Source organism: Embiotoca jacksoni, unplaced genomic scaffold, assembly GCF_022577435.1.
Source record: "Embiotoca jacksoni isolate LCO1_2020_lvr unplaced genomic scaffold, fEmbJac1.0.p SCAF_1, whole genome shotgun sequence".
In the NCBI taxonomy this organism is placed as follows: domain Eukaryota; kingdom Metazoa; phylum Chordata; class Actinopteri; family Embiotocidae; genus Embiotoca; species Embiotoca jacksoni.
Genome location: NW_027185229.1, coordinates 9,905,986 through 9,919,543, shown reverse-complemented (window position 1 = coordinate 9,919,543; position 13,558 = coordinate 9,905,986). Strand labels below are relative to the sequence as shown.

At 39.8% G+C, this 13,558-nt stretch overlaps 1 protein-coding gene across 1 annotated transcript; it reads right to left on the bottom strand.

The window, feature by feature from the left end:
• Positions 1 to 707: 707 nt before the first annotated feature.
• On the bottom strand, positions 708 to 11,637 carry top1a (DNA topoisomerase Ia). The gene is made up of 21 exons (XM_069157897.1): positions 11,492 to 11,637; positions 11,019 to 11,043; positions 8,812 to 8,908; positions 8,533 to 8,653; positions 7,887 to 7,939; positions 7,694 to 7,786; positions 7,523 to 7,595; positions 7,232 to 7,323; positions 6,986 to 7,101; positions 6,727 to 6,848; positions 6,492 to 6,614; positions 5,926 to 6,113; positions 5,683 to 5,827; positions 5,227 to 5,370; positions 4,831 to 5,016; positions 4,683 to 4,751; positions 4,387 to 4,501; positions 4,017 to 4,144; positions 2,516 to 2,610; positions 2,281 to 2,430; positions 708 to 2,122 (listed from the first exon to the last, which is right to left on the bottom strand). Exons 1-21 carry the CDS (start codon positions 11,522 to 11,524, stop codon positions 2,020 to 2,022), a joined length of 2,271 nt encoding a protein of 756 aa, XP_069013998.1. The 5' UTR covers positions 11,525 to 11,637; the 3' UTR covers positions 708 to 2,019.
• Between the last annotated feature and the right edge of the window lie 1,921 nt (positions 11,638 to 13,558).

Genomic DNA, 13,558 nt, shown 5'->3' with positions numbered 1-13,558 from the left:
TTCACCACCTTGCACCCAGATTGACTATAAACCCTACTGTGGATGGCAGTGAAGTTTTTTTTTTTTTAGTGTGATCAATGTGCAATGCTATGGAATCAGAGAAATGCATGCAGCCCCACCAGCTGGTGAGCAGCTGACAATGCAGTTTGTACCAAGAGAAATCTGGTGTTTCCATGGCAGGCAATTTTTGCAAACTGAGAGTAGCCAGTTCATTATGAATTTAAGGTGTGGTGAATTTTGCAGATAGTGGGTTTAATGAATGAAGGGGTTTTCCCAGATGTTCCCAAAGAAAGCGTAAAAGGAGCAGTACATCACAGGGGTACACGGTTATAAGAAGTCAGGGTCTTTTTTTTTTAAGCTGAAGACAAATAATTCTTAGAGAGCGGTTTAATTTGTGGGATTAAGATTTATTTTGCCTGGACTATTCATCTACCTTTACATTTTGTTCAATCTTGTGCCAAAGGACGACAATTTTTTTTTGAGAAACTCTTAAGCTCATCATCAAATGCGTTTGAGGACACAAATATGAGGAGCTGCAAGTCTGGAAAATCCTCCATTAAAACCCAACCGACAGCCGTTTGTTTCTCTTGGTGCGCTTTGGAATTTCAGTACAAGGAACGCCGGTCCTTAGAATCCTTTTACTGAAGGTGAGAAACCGAGATGAGTTGGGGGTAAAAAATTAAAAATAAATCAAAAGGTAGACGGTATATTTACCTGTAGGGTTTTATTCATTTTTCCAACCTACAATGAGCTTAAAACTTAAAATCATGATCAAAGGCTATGACAAAAAAGGTAAAACAGGAATAGGATGTTGACTTTACAGCTACTTACATCAACTTTCCTATAAGAGCGGAGCAGAGTGGAATAAAATGAACTGATTATTCACATTAAATGTTACATTACTTTATCCTCAATGATGACAATTAAAAACCTGACTACAATTGTAACAGTTTGGTGATTTTCTTTTGGCAAAGTTGATATCCCTCACACCTCACTAGGAGGAAAAACACTTTCCATTGACTTTAAATACATCATATCATTATCTTCAAGTAACAGATATGGGAGTTTTTTTTTTTGTTTTGTTTTTTTTTCTTCCTTGGAACAATTGTTAAATTAAGTTAAAATCAGGTGTAGGGCTATATAGAGTCAGAAGATGCTTGTAACTCAAAAGGAGAAAAATGATTGGTTCACATTTACACTGAAAACGAAGTCCCTGATAGAGGCGGTAAAACAAAATATTCACATTCTGCTTGCTTAAGTAAATATTGACATTGTTGCAGTATTTTTCCCTCTTGCCTGCCCAGACATCCTCTTTCATGCTCAACAATTCAACAAAGTCCAGTTTAAAATATTCACCCAAACAGACAGCTTCCATGGTCGAGCCCCTCATACACACATGCATGCGAGAGCGCGCGCACACACACACACACACACACACACACACGCACGCACACAAACGCTCACATTTTCATTTCCTTGAAAGGCGCGTGGGTGTAGTTAAGGAATTCTTTTGATTCTCACTTTGTCTATCAAAATATAGAATTCATTAATAATACATGGGAGGGCTAAAATACAGAGTGAGTGAACAAAGAAAATAAAATGATACAAAGCTGTTTTTGTTTTCGCTGAATACAGTAGCTATAGGACCACAGAGTTCAAAGTTCAGGCATTGTCAGGTTGTCCCCGCAAAGAGGACAGAGACAAAAGGTAAAAGGGTCTTCCAATTACAGGGACTATGCCTTGATTCTCAGTTGTGGGTATAGTTCAGCCTTGTTGCCTGATCTCAGATCAGATGTTTAGACCACCCACAACACCCTCCTGTCACTCCATAGCGGCCTCATCTCGTCTTACCATGTTGCCGCTGCTTTTCTGCTCAAACTCTCTGAAAATCCTGGTCAAGTCGGGCCATCGAGCAAAATTCATTTAAGCTAAAAAAAAAAAAAAAAAAAAAAAAAAAAAACAAGTATCCAATAAAAAAAAAAAAATAAGTGTATCATAGTTAAAACCACAAACTGGGATTTAAAATTCAAAGTCGTCGTCTGCCATGTCGATGGCCCAGGCAAACTTCTCACGCTGGGTTTTGTTGTAGATCTTCTCAACGGGAATGCCCATCTTCTTGCACCTACAAGATACAAGCAGACCAAGTTAACAGGGATGTAGGGCAAAGATCTTCATTGTGTAATTGCATTACTTGTGCATCCCTCTCCGACTAGACAAATTAGGCAAAGCACCGTCAACGGTGACGCTTCAGCAACACCACAGCATTCAAGATAATCTTACCAAGCCACAGAAATGCGAGGGTCCAGGTAGTTGAGTTTGGACGTGCCGAGGGCAATCTGCTTGTTCTCCTCACGATCAGTCGCCTGCACCTCCAGCTTCATCAGCTGCTCCTCTATCCTCTGAACAGCCTTCTTCTTGGTCTCTACTGCCCTACGGAGGAAACGAGCCACGCAAACGGTTAAGCTTGTGGTGAGCAGGGAAACTTTACATCTATACCAAACCTCGAAATACTTACTTTTTGGATTTTTCATCTCTCCGTACTTTGGCATCAGCCTTGGCGCTCTTCAGCTCTCTCTTGGCATCAGAAAGCTGGTCCCTTTTAGCGTCAATCTGAGGACGACAGTGAGGAGTCTCAGGGATTGTCCAGAGCAGACAATAATGGACTCATTTTCTTCTGGAAATTATATTTTAAAAAGTGTGGGTCGTCTTAGATTTGAGGACCGGACATTTCTGGGAAAACTCCACGTGGACAACATCAGATAATCTTGAATAAAGAAAGTGCCAGTGTAACACGTCTTCTGCAGTGTTGGGACAGGACAACATCAGATAATCTGCAAACATTCCTCTCGGAGGGGAATCAAATCGTGCAGTAACTCAAATCGGTGGCTTCACCTGCCGAGTGACAAAGTGACCTGCTGACAGACTTGTGACTCGACAAACTTTCTTCACAAGCTGAACACGCACTGTTGAAATGCAAGAGGCAGAAGGACGAAAACTGGACTTCGAGTGTTGCTTCTCCAGGTATCAAATCTGGGAAGGAGAAACCAGAGTGCGACACCGTGTGTCTGCAGCAGTGGAGAACAGCCTCACAGGTCCAACTCTACCAGCAGGGAAATGCACAGCTATCCAAATGCTGTACGGGGATACGGCTTTGAAACCCACAGACATGGACAAAGTCATTTTCGTCCCATCAGAAGTGTTGCAGTTGTGCAACAGTGTGCTACGGTATTTGTTGGTCAGTCAGTTTCAGTTTTTAGTTTTCCAAAGAAATGAAATCCTTCACGCTGTCGTAAGTCACCGAATGCCTTTTTTGAAGAGGAACTATAAAATGACTCATGTGAGCACTGGGCGCAGCAGACTTCCACCTTCTTTGTCCCATCAACATAATCTTTTAACTAACGCTTTAGAAAACATCTCTTTTCTCCACACCCTCATGTCAATAACATTTTGGTGGATTTAGGATACAAAATGATAACCCAGGACTCAACAAGTGAGTCAGTGCTCATTAAAGCATTTATGCCAAACTGCTGCTACATGAATTTGAAATGTGCCTCTCCACACATTCCCACAACACACTAAACTTTAAGTGTCACTTCAATAAAAGCGCTTTCTATATTTGTGGTATTTTGTCTTCAAAGGGGATTTGTAAATGTGTTTCTTCACCACAGTAGCAAAAATAATTTCCCAGTTACCTGATAAACAGTCATACAATCAACAAGTTATAAAATCCAGCCTTATCAGCATGGCACATATTTTACTGACAATGTTACAAGACGACCAGAGAGGGACTGGCAAGATTTTCAAAAGTCCCACAATATATTAATTCTGATCTCATTTGTTTCAGATTCTAAAGCAGGTCTGGGTGACGTTCACACAGTGTAAATGTTTCAAAACACTCAGTCCAAAGAGAATTGCACAAAGGGTTCGGTGCTTGAAACCACAAAAATACCAGTGCAAAGAAAATGTGTAAGCTCTGGTACCGTTAAAAGCTTATTTTCACAAAAACAGAGCTTTACCTTCGTCTGCAGGTTCTGCATAGACTTCTCAAATGTCTTCGGTGGAGCTCTCTGATGGTTACAGAGGATTGCCACAGCCCTGTTGGCCCTGTTGTAGGACAAGATCTTGGCTGGCATGTTTTCATCCACTAGAAAGACAGTGAACGTAATCAGTTTTCTGTATTCAAACACAACCCACATAAAATTTAAAAAAAAAAAAAAATTAAAAAATTATACTTGAAAACCAACATTTCAGAGGCAACACAGGCTGTTGTGTCTCTCGGTTAATTCAAGAAAGGAAGAATCGTTGAGGATTCATGTCAGATTGTGTAAAATCTGGTTTCATTTTTTTTTTTGACAGCAAAAGATCAGAACTTTGCTCGAGACGTACCGTTTGTGAGCTCCTTTAACTGCTGCTGCAGGGTGATTGAGGCGTTGTATGTACGGAAAACTTTGGCTGTCAGACCGTCCATCAGCTCCTGAAGGTGCTTGTTCAGAATAGAAGTCTAAAGGAACACGAAGAGTGTCATCAATTTACAAAGAAACTGAAGTTTCGACTGCCAAAAAGGTACACCGGGCACCGGAGACCATCAAATGAAATAAGGATCTTTACAATCGTTAAATGTTTTCAGACAAAATCGATTTGAAGGATTTAATAGTTTCCTTCCACAAGTAGATTTCACTTACATTAAGGCGATCAAACAGGTCATCATCAGACTCTTTGTTCTCCATGAACAACTGAAGGTTCTTGAATACCTACAAAAAGTCGATCAAACATCAGTATGGAGGCAGAGTTTACACACTTTAACACTGCAGAAAGATAAAAGGTCCTTACCCTCTTCTCCACGGGGACTTTATTGTAGTAGCGGATTGAGTCTTTACCCAGGAAGTCAAACTCCACCACATACTCCTGACCATCATTCTCTGGGTAGAGCTTGATGTGTTCAACTCTCAGCGAGCAGCAGCCCACCGTGTCCGCAGTCTCTCCTTCTTCCTTCTCATTACCCGCTCTCAGAGCCAGCTAGTGCACATCAGGGCAGTTGGATTAAATCAGGCTTATAAAAGACTTTTCCCTCACTGAGGCCAGTTTTAAGCACCCGCTAAACCAAACCTGTAAGCTACAGTCATTGTTAAAAAAAAAAAAAAAAACAAAAAAAAAAAACAGTTACAATACATTAAACTCCCTCAATCTCCACACGTGCGCGCCTCAGTGGTCTTCATGGATCCTCACCTTGTCGATGAAATACAGGGCCACGGCTCTCTGTCTGATCCGCATCTCCTTGGACTTCCAGTCTTCACGGTACTGATTTCTGATACGGTCCACACATTTCTTCAGTCGACGAGCCGTTTCATACTTCTGCCAATCCTTCTCGCCCTGCAGACAAACGGCGTCGACGAGTGAGACGGGAGCAACTAATGAATTAGACGAGCACATGTTTGCATGTCAAACATACGAACATGGCCCATTTAGACAGGAAGTGACATCAATATCATACTGTATGTAACTTTTTTTTTTTTTTTTTTTTTTTTTTTTTAAATCAAGCACTGATGTGACAAAATGTGGATTTTGAATTTATCAATTTCTCCAGACATACACTGACCAGTTGAAGCTGCCTAGTCTCAGACAAAAGACCCATTTTAAACCAGGTGAAAACATTCACGTACAGGAGAGACCTCATCAACCTACCTTGATTCTAGAGCTGGGGTTCAGCATAATGTACTTGATGGAGCCTTGAATGTTCTCCGTCCACGACACCAGCCAAGTCACCTTGTTGTCATGACGAACTTCTTTCCATTTGGTGCCTGGTGGCGGCGCGGGGTGCTTCGAATCCCTACGAGGAGCACATTAATAAAAGATTTGATCAAGATACTGAATCAACACACCAGCTAATCGACACTGAGGGAGGGGGGGAAGCAACCCTTCACTCACTTGCTGCAGTTGATGATGATGTCTTGAGGCCTGATGCGACGTTTGAGCATGCCCATTTTAGGATGGTCGCCACGACCACGGAACAGGCCCGGGGGCTCAATGCGGAAGTTAGCAATACGTTCCCTGTGATTGTCCATGATACAGAAGCCGTACTCTTGCAACAGGCGCTCGTTTTCTTCCTTTATTTTCTACAAAAAAAAATAACACATGAATCCGTCTTGTTAGGTTATTTGAATAGTCACTGTGATTCAAAATATGAAAAATACTTTCCACAGGCACCATCTAAATTTGCCAATTTCCTTGCAGCACATTGATCTATGTGGCAATCTCAGTTGATTTCTTCCTGAGTAACAGTTCATTCAGATCAAGTGTCAAAAATGTGTGGGGTTAGAAAGCGATAAATTAAGACAAAGGGTTTTCTGAAACACTCATGTTATCAAGTATATAACTCTATGTAATCACAACACAGGAGAGAAAATAGTCTGAACAGTAGAGCTCTCTTTTAAAAGGACATTATACTGTAAGGCTCACTGAAGACACAGAGACAGACAGACAGAGTAGCAGACCTGTTTCCCCTCCTTTGTCATGGCTTTCCTGGCTTCAGACTGGGCCTTGAAGTAGTCACTCATCTCAGTGAAGTTGCACTTCTTCAGGTCTGTGATTTTGGACTTTTCTTCTGAAGTCATTTCCTGTGTCAACCAAATACATAAAATCTTAGTTACTTACAAGACTCTTAAAGATCTACTTTAAAAAAGGACAGCTGCAATTTCATTTATTACAGAGCATGTTTTTTTTCTCTACCTTTTTCCAATCTTTAAAGAAATTTTTACGGAAGATATCCTTTGTGGTGTACTCATGGTCCAGCATTTTGGCAAAGAATGTGGCCACCTCTTCTGCCTCTGGGCTGAGCCTCACAGGTTTACCTGATACACGTAAAAAAAAAAAAACAAACAAACAAAAACGTCTGTGAGCCTCATCAGCCACTGACATTCACACCTGCCATCACAAGGCCCTCCACGGATATAAACCGCGAGCACTCCTGAGCAAACTAGAATCTTACCATCATAATAAAACTTAACATGGCTAGGAATCGGCTCATAGGGCGGTGCAAACACCGGCCCTTTGTGTTCCAGGAACTTCCATTTGACACCGTCTGTGTATCTCTCCTCTTCCCACCTTGAAAGATCCAAATAATGTAACTCGATTAGGAGATTCAGGATATCAGACGCCATTAAAGCCAGTAACAACAAACACTCATCCACACTTGTCAGCATGATAACGCCAGTGGTAAAGAGGAGTAACTCACCATTTCCACTTCTCCTCTGGCTCTTTCTTTGCTTTCTTTTTTCCATCCATAACTTGTCCTTTTTTGTTTTTTGTCTTTTTGGACTTCATGTCCTAAAAAAAGAAGAGAAAGAATTCAAGTTTGCTTACTGCCAAACAGACAGAAGAAAACTGTTCAGTATCAACATCAGGATGAAACTCGGGTCTCCACAGTTCTTCAGGTGATTTCTCACCTTTAGCTTTCCGAAAACACACCAGAGAAAAGCTTCGAGAGAAAACCCAAGTCTGCATTCTGCTGGAGGCCTTCACTTACCTCTTCATCTGGTTTCCTTTTCTTGGCCTTCTTGTCATTTTCAGTCTTTATTTTCTTAGGTTTGAATTCAGAGCTAAAACAAAAATCCCCCGTTACAAGTCTGACAGATCAAACTTTGGTCATATGGATGACTGCACCAACAGAGAAAGTCGAATGGCAGCGACCACTTACTCGTTATCATCATCTCGTTCTCTTTTCAGAGACTTCTCATGTTTGGGAGAGTGGTAAAAATCATTCTCAGGCTCAGACTTCACATTTGGAGGGCTGCCAAAGAAAATGCATAAAAATCCAACACAGCCTCATTGAAATTTATCAGCTGTATACTCAATGTTGCACTCAAGAGAAATGAGAGGTCCTGACATACCTGGGAAAGCCGTTCTCTTTTTCCTTTTTGACTTTGCCATCAAGGGACTTCATCTGAAATGTTTACACAATGTTAAGAAGGAAAAGCCTTTAGTGTGACAGGAAACGAGACCTATGTCCACATAAAAGCTGGCAAACTGGCATTAAGCAAATATTGTAATATATGGTCCTTAAATCTAATGCAATTTGAATACACAGGTTGTATGAATTAACTTGTCTGCATAAAACATGTCATGGAAATTGTAAGTGGTACAACATAAACCTTTAAGATACTGTCATCTCTTTTTGGTCACCATCATAGTGATATGAAATAGCTTGTCTGTAATATTATAAACAAATTGGCATCAACATTGGCTGTATTTTCAGACTAACTGTGCGTACTTTTGTGTCAAGTTTAAAGCTAAACACTCTTAGTGTCGTTAAAATAGACGCACCGCAGTTTTTACACATCTCAAATGACGTGGACCCAAAACAGTTCCACAAATAGTGATTTCCATGTCTTGATTTAGACGACAGATTTTTCAAATCTAGCAGAAGTGATCCAATACGGTTGTCTTATCTCGTCAGCTTAATATTGGGGAATTCATAAATGTTACATGCACAAACACACATGGACTCTTCCAGTAATTATTTGCATGGTAATTCACCTTCTCTTCTTTCCTTTTCTCCTTGTGCTTGTCCTTGTATTTGTCTGCGCTGCCATCTTTGTGCTTCATCTTTTCCTTCTCCTTATCTCTGTATTTCTTATCCGAGAAGTCCTTGTGATCGCTAAAGTTTGACAAATGTACAACAATTAATCTAGGGTGTCTCAGCTTCTACCATTTAATCCAAAATGTACTGCAGTGACCAAGTATGTCTTATGTCTCCTCTGAATGGGCATCTCCAGAAACATGCATTTATGTAGAGTCTGGAAGCACATACAATACCTGTTGCCATGCTTAAATTTCTCCCGTTCCTTATCTTTCTTGTGGTCCTTATGTTTGTGTTCCTTCTCCTTATACTTGTCTCTATGCCTGTGAGAGTCTATGAGAAGAAAAAAGTGTTGTCTTCAAAAGGTGAAACAGGAAACTGAAGCAAAGCTACAATTGACTAAATAAAAATAAAAAATAAAAATGGGTATAATTGTCTTTACTTGGATTAAAACTAACATCTGAGAGTGAAAGTATGACTGGTATCATTCTATACACAAATGTCAAAGAAAAAAGTGCCCCCTTCAAACAGGGGCTGGAGTGGACAGCCCAAGAAAGACAAAACTCAAATTAGCTCAGAAGCACTTAAAGTCCACCCACATAAGTCTTCTGAATAAAATAATTACTGAAGAGGTTTGGACACGCACCACAATCTGAATGTCATGCAGGCTGCAAACAAAGTCTATGACACAGTAGCACAGCACCTCCTACTGCCTGTATGAGCCTCATTTTTGGAGACAACATGAAACAACTGACAGGCTGAAACATGCAAGGGAACAACAAAAGGCTTTCAACCATCTTTAATGTGTAATCCAAGGCAGGGGAAAAAAAAAAAATTAACCACAATGTAATAAAAAGAGTCAACTATCAAAATGAAATACCAGACACCTTAACATTGCCATAAACAAAACAACAACTCAAGTCTAAATGCTTTAAGGGACTCAAAGCTTCAGACCCAGGCACAAGTAGGCCATAGGGCTGACAGCTAGTCTACCAACAGGTCCTAAAAGGAAACTGATTAAACACAGCTCGCACACAAAAAAAGATCACTTAACCCAAAACTGACTTCCCTCTTGGCTGTGATTGCTCAGTGTAGTTATCTTAAAACGAGTTGTCTTTGTTTATCCATTATTTAAAATATATTCAGTGTGTTATTCAGATTACTGTGTAATTTATTTCAATGCAAGGGTTGTTTGACATTAAAAACCTAAGTACAGTTTTTGCCAGTAAGCAAATCCTGAAAAGAAAAGTGTAAACTTTTTGAACAAGGTAAAGTCAAATAATATATCATAGGACTATTTGTCCCAGTCTGAAAAGAAAACAGCCACCACAAGTACCCTTCAAGTACCACAGACAAATGTTCCCTGCTGATGAATGAATACACAAAAAGTGGACTTACACAGTCGTCTTGTTGAATTTTAAAAAATAAAGATTAAAAAAAAAAAAACTACTCAGTTTCGATAAATTAGCATTTAAGTTTGGTCTCTATGATTTCTCAAAAACACTGAACAATTTGTCCAGAACTAGACATACTTGAGATTGTCCTGGGTTGTATGTAGCCATATTAAAAATGACTCAAATAAAACAAAATGTACTTCCCTAGTCATCAGTGTTTCGTTTAATATGCTGCATTTTTTTTTCTCCAAAATCTTAAACAGACCTGTGATAATAGTATTAAAACAGTCACCGTTTTCACTTCAAGACACTATAATAAACACCTATTGTCGGAGACGCTGTTAAGACCTGCAGAGTGTAAATGTAGAAATTAAGTTTCCTGCCTTGATGTGTTGACAGCTAAATATGGATCCAACTTTAAAAAAAAAAAACGACCCACTTTCTCCCAGCATGTGGGAATGTGAGATCCCTGATCTGAAATAAATAAATAAATAACCCAGGCTGTGAACAACCACGTATAAAAAAAAAATAAAAAAAAAAAGACCGCAGTCATCCCGGTTCACCTCTCGGGGATCTTAACGGAGCTCGACCCCCGTCGCCCTCCTCCTCTACGCGGCCATCTGAGCTCCCCAGCCCGGTTCAGCGTGCAGCAGTCGGGCCGCTTCACCGAAAAAAAAAAAGAAAATGGCGCAGAGACTAAGTCCTCAACCCCCAAACCCTCACTTTCAGGAGGGAAATGTGCCACTAAAACCAACCCGCCGAGACGTGTCGACACGGTCAACCGGTAAAACACATCCGGCTGTGTGCGAAAACGGAGCCGGAGCGACCGAAGCAGGTTCGGACGAGCTTCTACGAGACCTCCCTTTTGAACAATAGGCGCTTGTGAGCGAGACAGAGGACTTAGTCTCTGGACGCCATTTCTGTCCTCTGCTGGGGAACTAACGTGATGTTACATTTGGACCCGTGAAGACAAGTCGGGACTCTTTGAGGGGGAAAAAAACAAAACAAAACCCTCGTTTCCACTCGCTCGCTTCGCGTTGTGAACTCACCGTTGATCCGGGAGCCGCAGTCGACCTGAAAAACCAAGAAACAAGATGTTAAATGTGTAAATGTCGCCGCTAACTAGCCGGCTAACTAACTTTGAACTTGTGTGTGTGTGTGTGTGTGTGTGTGTGTGTTAGCTTGCACGGCTAGCTACAGGCTAGCCCGCTCCGCTGTCTGGTCGATGCGGCTAGCGGGCTAACACCGGCTAAAGCTAACGTCAAAATAGTGCAGCGCTGAAGAGTTTCACGTCCAAACCTCCCGCGAACACAAACGACAACCGGGACGGCGCGTTTTCTTCACACGCCGAACAAATAAACGCGACTGAAACTTTTTCTGTCTCGATGCTTGTTGACAACTAAAAACGATGAACAACAAGCCGGCTAACGCGCGCTAGCAGGTCCGATCCACAGTTAGCCGAGTTAACGCAACGTTTAGTAAACCGCCGGGATGACGTCGGATAAAACGTGTTCAACGATACCTGGCCCTCGTGGTGGGAGTGGTCCCCGCTCATGTCCTTAAAAGTGTCGGATTAAAAAACAGATCTACTGTTGGAAAAACGTGCGGGTTAGCGCACACCGGCGACGAGCGACAGGCAGAGTGGAGAGAAGACCCGGTCGTGTCAGAGTCAAGTCCCAAATGTGAACCACTGCGCATGCGCCTTAATTTAAATGGTACGGGCCGCAGCGTAACTCCTCCTCTTCTCAAAACGTGTTCCTCTTCAGGAACACCGTGGTCACACTCCGAGGACTACAAACATCTTCTCCAAGCACTGCTTTTTATTTTTTTATTTTTTCTTTCATTTGGAGGTATTGGTTAGATTAGGTTATATTAGGTTAGGTTAGTTTAGGTTAGGTTAGGTTAGATTAGATTAGATTAGATTAGATTAGATTAGGTTAGGTTAGGTTAGGTTAGGTTAGATTAGGTTAGGTTAGATTAGGTTAGGTTAGGTTAGATTAGATTAGATTAGGTTAGGTTAGATTAGATTAGATTAGATTAGGTTAGATTAGGTTAGGTTAGGTTAGATTAGGTTAGGTTAGGTTAGGTTAGATTAGATTAGGTTAGATTAGGTTAGATTAGATTAGATTAGATTAGGTTAGGTTAGGTTAGGTTAGGTTAGGTTAGGTTAGGTTAGATTAGGTTAGGTTAGATTAGGTTAGGTTAGGTTAGATTAGGTTAGGTTAGGTTAGGTTAGATTAGATTCGATTAGATTAGGTTAGATTAGGTTAGGTTAGATTAGGTTAGGTTAGATTAGATTAGATTAGGTTATATTAGGTTAGATTAGATTAGATTAGGTTAGATTAGATTAAATTAGATTAGGTTAGGTTAGGTTAGATTAGATTAGGTTAGATTAGGTTAGATTAGATTAGATTAGATTAGGTTAGATTAGATTAGGTTAGGTTAGATTAGGTTAGATTAGGTTAGGTTAGGATAGATTAGGTTAGATTAGGTTAGATTAGATTAGGTTAGATTAGGTTAGGTTAGTTTAGATTAGGTTAGGTTAGGTTAGATTAGGTTAGATTAGGTTAGGTTAGATTAGATTAGGTTAGATTAGGTTAGGTTAGATTAGGTTAGATTAGATTAGATTAGGTTAGATTAGATTAGGTTAGATTAGGTTAGGTTAGGTTAGGTTAGATTAGATTAGATTAGGTTAGATTAGATTAGGTTAGGTTAGGTTAGGTTAGGTTAGTTTAGATTAGGTTAGATTAGATTAGATTAGATTAGATTAGATTAGATTAGATTAGATTAGATTAGATTAGGTTAGGTAGTTACTTTATTAATCTTACAATTTTTTCGCTACAGCAGCATACAGGAAGCAATAAGATAATAATAATAGAATAATAGAAAGCAATAAAATAGCAGTTAAAAAAATATAAAATGCACAGCATATACAGTATATACCGTATATACAGTACAGTATATATCTATATATATTATTTACAATATAATATATTATATATTGATGTTCGGAATAAACAATGTAACAGACATATCAGAAAAGCTTTGGACTGTGCTACGCCCTCTGCAGCAAACTTATTTTTGGTCTTCTATTAGAAGTGATTTACAGTTGAAAAAGGTTTGCTGTGTTCTTAATAAGTATTGTGTTAGTAATAAAGTAAAAGAAGCGTCTTTCAAGATTTTACACCAAATTTATCCTGCGAAATGAGTATTGGAAAGGTTTAAACTATACATTGATTATTCCTGCAAATTTTTGCAACTTGGGCAGAGAAACAACATTTCGCCTTTTTCTTCACTGTGAACACTCACATGCATTTTCTAAACAGCAAAATTTGTAAAAAAAAAAAATGTACAGATTAACGTATTTAATGTGATTTTGTAGTTTGTATTTCTTGATTTAGATAATAATATGAACTAAGTTGTGCAACTATTAATCTTCCTGGGAAAATTCCACATACACAAATGATGGAAAAAAAAGATTTGTCTCTTCCTCTCGTTTGCATTGTGGCTCCGAAAACTCTCTTTTGTTTTCTCTCTTATTTGCAAGTGATTCTTTTTGTTTTACTTTCCGCATCTAATTGACGACTCC